Source organism: Hemiscyllium ocellatum, chromosome 13 (genome assembly GCF_020745735.1).
Source record: "Hemiscyllium ocellatum isolate sHemOce1 chromosome 13, sHemOce1.pat.X.cur, whole genome shotgun sequence".
Classification (NCBI taxonomy): Eukaryota; Metazoa; Chordata; class Chondrichthyes; order Orectolobiformes; family Hemiscylliidae; genus Hemiscyllium; species Hemiscyllium ocellatum.
In genome coordinates, this window is record NC_083413.1 from 51,083,376 (window position 1) to 51,096,254 (window position 12,879).

The following is a 12,879-nucleotide window of genomic DNA, read 5'->3' on the forward strand; positions in this document are numbered from 1 at the left end:
ACTGAATGTCGACACCTTAGTGGAGGAGAGTACAATTAGTACATGAATTTGCAATGCCAGCCAGTGTGCCTGTCTCATCCCTGAGTCATTTCCATGGAGGCAGTGTGTGGGTAGACAGCAGGCAGCCAATTCAGCCTGTTAATGCCCCTTAAAGACCTGCATTCTGGAATTTTCCAGGAGGCCTATAGGTCCCCAAATCTGGAGGTAGAATTTCTGGAGGCTGTGGCTGCAGCTACAGGCCAGTCTGCAGTGGGGTTCTGTTGGCTGAACTTGCACAGAAATCTTTAAATTTAAGGTAAGAAATTTGAAAAGAAGGTACTTTCTTCTTGGGCCAGCATCTCTCTTAGTTGAATGGCATCCTGCTGCTTCTGAGCTGGAGAGTCTCCTAACACCCCCTAGCTTCATCCCATCCATACTTAAGAGTGCGAAACCTACCCCCTGGTCATTAATGTGACAATTTGGAGAAACTCACAGTTGAATGGCTCTTTTCCACAAACTGTGGTCTTCTAATTTCATCCCCCATCCCCTTGCCCCCCCCGCATTTGATCACAATAGCTGGTTTTAAACCCTGTGGGGAGAACTTACACTCCTACTATTATTGCTACCCACACTTACACATTACTACATGCACATGTGTGCAAACACACAGACATAGGGACAGCAATTCCACTGTGGCAGCTGTATTCTCCAAACACCTCACAACAACCTCACTAGCTCCCTCTTCCTTCCAGAAGGAAGTCATGCACAATTCAAGGCAACAAGCTAATTTACTCACTCTTTTCCTAACAGATGGGTGCAATCTGGTCCTGGAAGCAGCAGACCAGAGTTCATGGCCACTGGCGACACTGGAGGAGATATCATGTGTGAATTCTTTATACATAATCATTTTCATCTAGTTCTCCATCACATGAAAAGCTGCAGATGATTTTGGCAGCATCTCCTTTCCCTACGTTCTCTCACACCACAAGCAATCCTAGACCTTTTCTTTCATTTTACCTGCCAAGATTGTCCCCACCCCTCAGCCAGCAGAACACAATGTCCCTATAAAGAAGCACAATCACTTCATCAGTCTCCCGCAAGCACCGGTTCTAACATTGACACTCTACAGATTTTAGTGGCTCTGTTGGGAAAGAATCTGAAGGTGAAGAATTTCTGTGCATTAGTGCAGAAAGCTTCAGCACTGATACTACTTGTCAAACAACAGATCAAAACATTTCACTTGGCTTTATGGTTTGGTTGTCCACTGTTAAATGAGATGGATAGCCTGACAGCTATTATCACTTCCTCATGGCCTTCAATGACAGTTGATAACTAATACCCAAAATGGTGTCTTCTTTCTCTGCAATTGCCAACAATGCAGCGTTTATATATTCCCAAGAGAAACAGGTAGGTCCTGTTCCATTACACAGTGAGAGACCCTGATTTCAGCTTAATTATCCCACATGTTCTTCTAATATCTGATACGGAGACAATCCTCTATGTTTTCCAGATTCATGAAAGCAATAGACAAGAACCTTGGTTGTCCTGTTGCAGAATGTTCTTAAGACACCGATCATAGAGTTGTCATGAAGCTATGTTGATCAGTTGAACATCCTTTTTGGGTGAATAGTTATTAGGTCAGGATCTCATAACTCTCGTAATCAGGAATAAAGTTCCCTACTACTCCTGTTCTCATCCACCAGGAAATTGTCGACCATTTCATTGTATTAAATACTTCTGATCATTCTTCCTGCACCTTGCCTTTTGTATTACACAAGAACTGAAGCACAAAAGAATATTTGGATTAGTTGATGCTTGTTTCAAGGCAGGGTTGGTGTTGTGAGTGATTTGGATTATTATTGAAATAATTTGAATTCTCTTTCTCATGTATTATCAGATTTAAATTCAAACTAATGTAATTACAGTACTGAAAAGATTAATATTTTTCAGATTGCTGCAACAACACTTCTACTTGAGCGGAGACTACCAGCCTGGCTCTGGCCCAGAGCAGGAATACCAGGAGATCTGTTGGGTCTAAACGTAGAAAAGTGGTATTTAAGGTAAAAATGTACAGCTGTGTGAAGAAATGACTTCCAGATATTTGCTGCTTGTGAAGAATTATTCGTTTAAATTCTTAAAATTTGCAATAAATGGATCAGCCTTCACATGTTACAGTATGCTTTGGGAAGCTCTTTTTTATTATCATTTTTCTGCCCAACGTTTAACAATTTGACATATTAAACCAGCAGTTACTAATCATGAACGTGCCTCTTTTATGGCAAATAGTTTTGCCACCATTAAACAATATAATGCAGTTGTGTCAATAGGTGTAACTCATTTGATATCTTGAGATATTTAAACAAAGGATTTTTAAACAAACTAATACAGGTTCTGGTTATATTTTGGCAAAGGAATTTCAGAATTTGTAATGCATCATTATTAAATTAAGAAAATACAAATTACTATAAATTAAATGGTATTTTATCATTTACTTAACTACATTATTTTTAAATTTACTTTTATTGCTATTGCTTGCATAAAGAAACTTTCAGGTAGTGCGTAATGCCCAGAAACACTTCATAGTTTATAGTGCTAGTAAAAACTTACCACAGTGCAAATTTGGAGGGCAGGTTAGTCACATTTATTAAAAGGCAGCAATAGTTTGTGACTGGCAATTTAAACTTTCCTTGTTATTACCTAGTAGGGTCTGACAGGAATACCTGAGGCCAAATGGATCGAGGGTACGGGGATGGTTATGTTGTAATTAAAGAATAATCGGGTATATGGAGAAATATGGAGAACACATCATCAGGACATAGGAGCTTCATGATATGTAAAGCTTGAATAAAACTCTGGAGAGAGAAGAATATTCATGAACACTAACTGACCTTTAACCTCAACTGTCTGTCAGTTGTGGCTGTAGATACTCAGGTATTTGCAATTAGACTTAGCTGCAAATGCTTAAAATGGATTCATTAACCTACCCAGTCTTGGCTTTCAATTTCTAACTATTCGTTGAGCTCATGATTTGATGTTTCCATTTATTCCTTCTACATTTTCATATCTTTCTATTTATTTCTTTCACATTCCAAAATCTTTCCTGGGGAAGTAATTGAGTTATATATTTGCTGAAAAAAAATACTATTTCCAATTGCTCGCTTGCTTTACAGGTTGAATTTGTTGCAGTGGTTAGCTCTGCTGCCCTCACAGCACCAGAGACCCAAGTTCAATCTCAGCTGTGGGTGACTAAGTGGAGTTTGCACATTCTCCCCCTGTCTGCATGGGTTTCTTCTGGGCACCCCAGTTTCCTCCCACAATCCAAAGATGTGCAGGTTAGGTGAATTGGCCATGCTAGATTGTTCATAGTGTTCAGGGATGTTTATGTTAGGTGCATTAGTCAGGAATATATGTAGAGTAATAGGGTAGGCGAATGGGCCTGGGTGGGTCACTCTTTGGAGGTTCGGTGTGGACTTGTTGGGCCTAATGGCCTGTTTCCTGACTAGGGATTCTATGAATTTTAATTTACTTTGTAATATTCTGAAACACAATAATCTATGACAAGTTATTATGATGAGTAGAAAACTAATTATAGTCATAGAATCATGGAGCTGTATAGCACAGAAACAGACCGTTCAGTCCAACTCATTGTGTCAAACAGATATCCTAAATCAATCTGGTCTCACTTGCCAGCATTTGACCCAGACCTCACGATACCCTTCCTACTCATCTACCCATTGTACTTGTTCCAGATTCCACCATTTAACATGTCAATTCTTTCCATACATGCACCATCCTCTGCTTGAAAAAGTTACCCCTTAGGTCCCTTTTAAATCTTTCTCCTTTCACCTTAAAATTATGCTCTCTAGTTTTGGACTTGCTTACCCTGGGGAAAAGACCTTAACTGTTCACCCTATCCATGCCCTTCATTATTTTATAAACCTCTAAAATGTCACCCCTCAGTCTCTGACATTCCAGGGAAAATAGCCCCAGCCTATTCAGCCTCTCCCTAAAGTTCAAACCCTCTGGCAACATCTTTTTAAGTCTTTTCTAAACCATTTCAAGTTTAACAACATTTTCCGACAGAAAGGAGACCAGAATTGAATGCAGTATTTCAAAAGTGACTTAACCAATCCAATACAACTGCAACTTGATATCCCAACTCCGATACTCAATGCACTGACCATAAAGGCAAGTACCAAACACCTTCTTCACTACCCAGTCTACTAAATTAGTTCTGTAGGCTAACTTTGTAATGCTTCATTCCTGCTATTAATTTTCAGAAATTTCACTGTATAATCAAAAATACAAATAACATCTCTATATTGGCATCAGAGCTTAATCATAAACTATATAAGGAAATTTGTTTTGATCTTTTTTGTACAGCTTTCGATACCTTGTTCCAATTTAAAATGATCTGGATTAACTGTATCGTTTGAATGTCTAACTAAGAGACAGTAGGAAAGAGAATCAGAAAGGGTGTGCACATGTAGCTGACCAGGTCTCTGTCTCTCCCAAAAGTGAAAGTTTAAACCCCAAGGTGTCGATGTGAAAGTGGACAGATTCTTTGAGACTATAAATCAGCCAGGATACAATAGGATACAATGCTAAGGAGAATATCATAGTGACAGAGGGGCTGTTGACTGCAGAGGCAGGCTGTGGGAGAAGACATCTTGGTGTTCTGGCAATGTATCCCAGGGACAAATCTTTTGCCCTTACACCTGAATACTAACTCATCCACCTGAGAGAAGACCTCAGAACGCATGCTGAGATGAAATACTATGAGGTTCTAAATGTCTATTGAGGAATTTACCAGTTAAAAGTATGTTCCTTGATTTAAAAGTGCATTCACTTCAATTTATGTACTCCCACAACTTGATCCCTTACAAATCAAACACCTGACTTCACAGACCTACTTGAAAGCCAAAACAAGTGATTGGTGGTTATTAAACAGTGAGCAGACATGCACTCTATAAAAATAAGGATAGGTTGTGTCTTAGTCATGCAGTAAAAGTCATTTAACAATAGCCCTGAGACTTCTGTCAATAGTCAGGGTGAAGTAGCAAACAAATCGCTTTTATAGGCTGCAAACAGCTCTTTCAAAACATGAAACGCTATGAAAGTTTGACAGATGCCTTGATAAACTGATGGATCGCTTGGCAGATTGTCAGATGCTTTTACAACTTGACAGTTCCAAAGAGTATATCCACTTCGTACACACATTTACGCCTTCTCTTAACAAGAGTGGGTTGGGAATGACACTTCCACATTCATGCCACTGATGCTATTTTGATTATGTTGGAAATCTTCATTATGATGAAAACAAAGGCTTGAATACTTGATTTAGAATAGAGGGCAGGAGAAATGAAGTTGTCAAGCTGTGGAATTTACTTTGAGTTGGTGTCTAAGGCAGAATTATCTTAAATGTTTAAGATTAGGCAAGAAAGGTGTGTGATCGGGAGAGACTCATTAGGATATGGGAATGATGCAGATAAGTATGAGTTGAACTATTTGCTTATGTGATGGATAACCTATCACAATGAGCCTGTTGGCCCCTTTTTGTATGCCAACATGCATATAATAGTTTGCGGAATCATATCAATTCTTCTAAATTCAGCCAATGCGCACAGTAATATTCAGCACTGAACATGATTCACAGACTTGACTCTTAAATAGTTGTCCACACTAGAAAAATGGTAATGAAGAAAATGAGGCCAGAGCAACATTGTTACTACCACAAATACAGACTTTTAGCATGTTGTTGTTTTCGGAGCAGAAAATAAGCTACAAGGGATATAAGCATTGTTTGGATGTTGAGAAATAAAGAACTCCTGCTGGTAACAGTCTGAGTGATCGAGGGGTGTGACTAGAAATGAAATATGATGGAGGAGGAGAGAGATTGAGAAAAGGACAGAGAGACAGTAAGAAAAATAGGGGAAAAGGAAATGAATGATAAAGGAGAAGAAAGGATAACTGATGTAAGAAGAAATAAATCATGTGGGACAGCATCAACGTGAGAGTCAATGAAAGAAGAGGGCAGATGAAATGAGAGATGGATAGATGAAAGGAGAGTGAGAAATGAATGTGAGAGAAATGGAGTAAGACAATATTATGGGAGGTTGTGAGAAACATGTAGAAAGGGAAAAGGAAAAGAAGATGGTAAGAAAGAAAAGATGGAAATGGGGGAAATGAGAACATTTATTGAGTTATCCTGAAGTAGTTGTGAACTAAGCATTTATTTACCATAATGTTGTTTTTAACACAATGGCTTGACAGTATAGTTATCACTGTGTTTTGCTGTAGAAAGGAATGTCTCAAGTTTCCAGGGTGTTAGCAGCAGGGAGAAAAGGTCATTCGTAGTTTTGTGGTATGAAACCATACAGCCAGAGAAGTGCTACAGCAGAGAATGAAGATGTGTGGCTCATTATGTCTGGGGTAGCTGAATGAATAGCTATCCATTCCAATTGCTCTTTTTTGTATCACTCCATAAATCTTAAAAGTAACAACGCTTCCCCGTTTTGAGATTTGGCAGTACCACTTTTACTCCTTGTGAGGACATGTTTACACAATCTCTTAGAATCTCACTTTTGACGGTCTCCCACTGACTTTCATTCAGGTAACTGCAACCAGTCCATCTTTGTCAGATCATCTCTCAGCTTTGCAAAGTTTACCTTCCCACAATTTAAAACCTTTACTTCTGTTCTATCTCTGTTCCTTTTCACAATAAGGCTAAACATAACTTTGTTATGATCATTATCTCAAAATGGTGATTGACTTTGACTTCATCCACCTGCCCAGCCTCATTACCCAACACTATCTCCAGAGTTGCTCCCTCACTCACTGGGCTTATTACATGCTGGTTTAAAAAAAATGTTCTCCTGAATGTGGCTCAAGAACCAGTGCTTCTGTGCCCTTCACGCTGTTTGTATCCCGGTTGATATTTGGACAGGAGACATTCCTAACTATGATTGCCTTATCGTTTTTGCACTCAGAAATTCACCTAGTTACTTTTAGTTTGAATTCAATCCAAGTTTCACACATTGATATCCATATGTTTAATTAGGCGGCAAAAGAATCTGAGATTCCAAGGCATTCGTTGTAAATTTACAGTATAGTACAAACATCAGTTTCCACCTTTCCCTTCTGGATTCTTTTCTTGTCCAGAAGCCAAACCCTTTTGGGGAACAGCTTGGCATTTTTTTTAATTAGAAGAAACAAACAGTGAAAACTGCCCGTAAAACAATATCCAAAACAAAAAAAACTAAAAGGGAGAAACTAAGAGAGTACTAAATCCGGCAAATGTTGGAAGGAGGAAATGAATCACCCCAGCCCCCACAGCAGCCATCTATTCAAAAAAGCTTTAAGGCCTAGCAAGTAAGATAGAATCAGGGGAGTCTTGTACTACCTGCCTGACTTTAAACATTTTTTAATAATACAAACGGTAGAATAACTTATCAACAATTAACTTTTTATCCCATACTATATTAAGAGCCAACCACACAAGGCTAAAAACTATCGAGAAAGAAAGGATCAGCTCCTCATGCCTCCCACATTACACTCAATCAAAGGAAAAGTTCACTGCAGATCTGATATGTTCCTGACTAATCTAAGGGTTCAAGTTTCAGTTTCTGGTCTGTTTCAGGGTATTGCACATTTTGCTGTAAATTTGAGCTAACACCATTGGACCATAATCACATCAAAATAATACCCTTAATGTCTTAAAATGGTAAACTTCATAAATACAAAAGGAACATATGACAACTAAGAGCCCTAACATTTAGGACTTAGATCAGGAGAAATTCCTGCACTGAAAAGATTGTAAATTGTTTGAATTCTCTACTGTAAGGAGATGTGAATACGCAATAAATATAGTTAAGCCTATGATACACATCTTTCGTCTCTCAAAGAATCAAAGAATATGGGGATTTACCAGACAAGAGGGTGGGAAGGTGAAGTTGAATCCATAGATCAACAATAAGTGTGGTAAGTGGTGCAGCAAGCTTAACAGGCTGTACAATGTGTCAGACTGTTTTGCACTTCAATTGGAGATAACATTGAGGAAATTATCATCTTTTCCTCAAGTGTCACATGTCTATTCAAATAATTTTCTCAACCAGGTCTTAAATACTCAATATTTGTTATGAATGAAAAAGCTATTTGAGACAAAAGCATTCTAATTAAAAAAAAGCTTAAGCCATCTCACACATTCTGAAGTGCTGACTTTCAAATGGAAAGGATCAGAAACACTTTGGATATTTTAGTAATAATAAAGCTGCATCATACATTTCTCTTTCATAATCTGTACCTTAATGTAGATTATTCAATTTTATTTTAAAGAGTTGAAGAGAGAAGTGACTATCAAAAGGCAAGGAAGAAGTCTGAAAATGAGGAGAAAGAAAATGTAACCCATCCGAGGAAAAACAGAAGTGCCTATCGTTGGAAACTTATCCATAAAAACATTTCAAAAAGTCTTAAAAAGAATGACGAAGCATGTGATATGACAACTTTGTAAATTTTGATCAGTGTAACACTACAGGTATTGGTTTTCAGGACCACATAATTACTTTTCTGAACATAACGAAGCCAGGCTTACAAGACCAATATCCTGTTAGGAAATGGGCAGTTCTTCCTCAGGTGTAATCACTCGCATTCAAAAAGATATTTAAAATTTTAGTGAAGCTGAATTTCAACAGATCCGTTAAAATTCTAAATGTTCTTGAATGTGATATAACCAATGCTAAAATTTAAACACCTCAAGATGGATGTTGCTAGATATTATATTGTTTGTACATTAAGATTGGATAGCAGCTTTAATAGATACCCTAAATCAATATTAACAAATGTAACTAGAAAATCTATTGTCATTTGCAAAGTATAGTATTGCAAAGTGGGACCTGATATAAATTGACTGCAGTAGAAATATTTCAAAGAAATAAGACTACAATAATACAAAGAGTCAGATTTAAAATGAGACTATGTGGGCCTTTGTGCATTTATAAGTTATAGTGGTTTTGTTGTAACAGTTTTTAGATCACATCTTTAAACTCATATGATAAAACAGCTTTCAGTATGAAGTTACTATCACACAGTTTCTAAATGATCTGTGAAATGTAATACAGGATGTTACTGAACATAGAACAAGAATGGAAGTTTTTTTTATATAAAATGTAAGTAAATGGAAAATTATAATCTTATACAGTATTTAACATAAGGTACAAATGCTACTGTATTCGAAGGGGTAACACTGCTGCTGACTATTGTAACACTATGTACCAAAATAAACCTCAAACAAGATTTTACTGAAAGAATTGACAAACATACAGTGACTCTGTATTAATAATAAGTTGCAGAAAGTCCAAACAGAAAATGTATATGCAGTTTGAAAGCTGCAAAGTAAAATGTTATGTTCAACCATTTAGAAGTTTGAATACAGTAAGCATTGACACGACTCACGAATAAGACAATTATTACACATCTGTTTCATTCTAAGTGCTAAAATGTTCTCCAATCTGATTAAACCTACAGTATGACTTGCACAACTGAGCAATGGGCATTGGGAGTAATTCAGGTAGGCTATGACCATTCTAAATATATTGAAATTCTGTGGCTGCTTTTCTGAACAGTGCATTCTTTTCCGAGGTCAGTAAAATGAAGCAGGGTAAATTTTGATGCCTTGCAGGAATTGCTACCACAATTGCAAACTCACAACTTTTTTTAAAAAAACTTAATTCAAGTTAGTTTGCTTCTCTCATCCAATGACTTTTTTTGTCACTTTGGTTGTCAAAGGATGGATATTAATTATGTAGCTCATGAAAATAAATGCCTGTGGAATAAATGCTCTATAAAGTTGCAACTGGTTTGTGAACTTCAAATACTTCAACAGGTTCAATACTCCTCATATATGATACAGAGTAAAGGCAACACCAGGCTTCAAATCCAGTCCTTAAAATAGCACTCTCCCCTTGCAATGTAACTTTTTTCCTTTTACATCCCCCAACTATCACTAGATCCTTAACTGACATTGCAAAAAGTGTGGTGCTGGGAAAGCACTGCCGGTCAGGTAGCATTCGAGGAGCGGAAGAGTTAATGTTTCAAACATAAGTTGTTTGTCAGGAATGAGGGGGTGGTCCAAGAGGGCTGAGACATAAATGGGAGAGGGGTGGGGTGGGTGGAAGGTAGGTGGGAATGTGATAGATAAATGCAGGTGAGGGTGAAGGTCATAGGTCGCAGAGGAGGGTCGAGCGGATAAGTGGGAAGGAAGATGGACAGGGAGGACAGTGCTGAGTTGGAAGTTGGAAAAGGTGGGGGGAGGGGAGATGAGGAAACTGGTGAAATCCACATTGATTCGGTGCAGTTGAAGGGACCAGAGATGGAAGATGAGGCATTCTTTCTCCAGGCGTAAGATGGTTAGGATTTGGTGGTGGAGGAGGCCCAGGACATGCATGCCCTTGGCGGTTTGGGAAGGGGAGTTAAAGTATTCATCCACAGGGTGGTGAGGTTGTTTAGTGCATGTGTCCCAAAGATGTTCTCTGAAATATTCCACAAGTTGGCTTCCATTCTCTCCGATGTAGTGGAGACCAAATCAAAAGCAATGGACACAGGAGATGACGTGTGGCAGTAGTGGTAAATCTCTGTCATATGTGGAAGGCTTCTTTGGGGCCTTGGATGAAGGTGAGGTAGGGAGTGTTGGTGCAGGTTTTGCACTTCTTGTGGTGGCAGGGGATGGTGCCAGGAGTGGAGGATGGGTTGGTGGGGGTGGGGTTGTGGGCCTAACAAGGGAGTTACGGAGGGAATGGTGTCTCCAGAATGCATATAAGGGTGGGGAGGGAAATATATCCCTGGTGGTGGGGTCTGATTGCCATTTGCACCATTCAGAGGTGATGCAATTTATCAAGAGGTTGGTGGAGTGGATGGTGAGGACCAGGGTGTTCTGTCCTTGTTGTAATTGGGTAGGTGGGGTTCAAGGGCAGAGATATGGGAAGTGGATGAGATGTGCTGGAGGGCATCATTAACCATATGGGAAGGAAAATTGTGGTCTTTGAAGAAGGAGGCCATCTGCGATGTTCACTGGTGGAATTGGTCTTCCTGGGAGCAGATGTAATGGAAGTGGAGGAATTGGGAATAAGGGATGGCATTTTTAACAGGAGAAAGGGTTGGAAGAGGTGTAGTCCAGGTAGCTGTGGGAGTTGGTGGGTTTGCAGTGAATGTCCCTGTTGAGTCAGTTGCCAAAAATGGAGATAGAGAGGTCCAGGAAGGGGAGGGAGGTGACTGAGATGGCCCAGGTGAATTTGAGGTCAGGGGGAAGGTGCTCATGAAGTTGATGAACTGCTCAACCTCCTCATTGGAGCACAAAATGGCACCAATACAGTCATCAATATAGTGGAGGAAAAGGTGGGGGAATAGTACCGGTGTAGCTGCGGAAAATGGACTATTCCACGTACCTGACTAAGAAGCAGTGACATCAAATTTTTCTTCAGCAGCTTCCTCCTCCATGCTTTATTTTCCCACCAAGACCCCTGCCCACCCTCTGAGGACCCCTTCTCCCACCCCCAACACACTCATCCACCTGGACATTTCGTGCTGGTCTGTTACCTGCCCTTGATCTCTTTATTTCCAACTGCCACCATGACAGTGACCACCTCAACCTGTCCAACCTCTCTCCCTTGCAATGTACAGCCCTCTATTCCCTCCACTCCAACACCAACCTCACCAAACCAGCAGACAAGGGGGGGGGGGGGGGGGGGTGCAGTGGTAGTTTGGTGCACCGATCTCTACACCACTGAAGTCAGGTGCCAACTCGCGGACACCACCTCCTACTGTCCCCTCAACTACGACCTCACCTGCCATCACCAAACCATCATCTCCCAGACCATCCACAACCTCATCACCTCAGCGGAGCTCCCACCAATAGCCTCCAATCTCATAGTCTGGGAACCCTGTACCACCCAGTTCTACATCCTACCCAAATCCACAAACCTGACTGCCTCAGTCAACCCATCGTCTCAGCCTCTTCCTGGCCCACCGAACTGATCTCTGCATATCGTGACACCGTCCTGTCCCCCTTGGTCCAGAAACATACATTCGGGACACCACCCATGCCCTCTATCTCCTCCATGACTTTTGTTTCCCCGGTCCCCAATGCATCATCTTCACCATGGACATCCAGCCACTCTACACGCCCGTCCGCAATGATGAAGGTCTCCAAGCCCTCCATTTCTTCCTCTCCTGCTGACCCAACCAGTACCCTTCCAATGACCACTCATCCGATTGGCTGAACTGGAATTCACACTCAACAATGTTTCCTTCAAATCCTCCCACTTCCTCCAGACCAAAGGGGCAGCCATGGGCACTTTCATGGTTCCTAGCTATGCCTGCCTCTTCATCAGATTTGTGGAACAGTCGATTTTCCGCAGCTACATCAGCACCATTCTATACTTTTCCTCCACTACTTCGATGACTGTATCAGTGTCACCTCGTGCTCCCAAGAGGAGGCTGCACAGTTTATCAACTTCACGAATACCTTCCACCCTGACCTCCAATTCACATGGACCATCTCGGACACCTCCCTCCCCTTCCTGGACCTCTCCATCTCCAGTGACCAACTAGACACAGACATTTACTACAAACCTACCGACTCCACAGCTACCTGGACTGCACTTCCTCCCAACCTGCCTTCTGTAAAAATGCTATCCATTATTCCCACTACATCTGTGCCCAGGAGGACCAGTTCCACTATAGAACATCCCAGGCGACCACCTTCTTCAAAGATTGCATAATCCCCTTCCACGTGGTCGACAATGCCCTCCAGTGCATCTCATCCACTTCCTCCTCCTCCGTCTTGAACCCCACCCCTCCAATCGCAACAAGGAGAGAAGTGCCCGACCCCCCAACCAGTCCTCACCT

At 40.6% G+C, this 12,879-nt stretch overlaps 1 protein-coding gene across 2 annotated transcripts in view; it reads left to right on the plus strand.

Moving 5' to 3' along the window:
• LOC132821895 (transient receptor potential cation channel subfamily V member 6-like) overlaps nucleotides 1-9,294 on the plus strand; it is a 124,030-nt gene extending 114,736 nt beyond the window's left edge. For both annotated transcript variants that reach the window (XM_060834822.1, XM_060834823.1), the window contains 2 exons: nucleotides 1,930-2,039; nucleotides 8,314-9,294. In XM_060834822.1, the coding sequence (XP_060690805.1) occupies nucleotides 1,930-2,039; nucleotides 8,314-8,488 (285 nt within the window). In that variant the 3' untranslated portion in view covers nucleotides 8,489-9,294. The remainder of the gene's footprint in view (nucleotides 1-1,929; nucleotides 2,040-8,313) is intronic.
• Nucleotides 9,295-12,879: the final 3,585 nt, after the last annotated feature.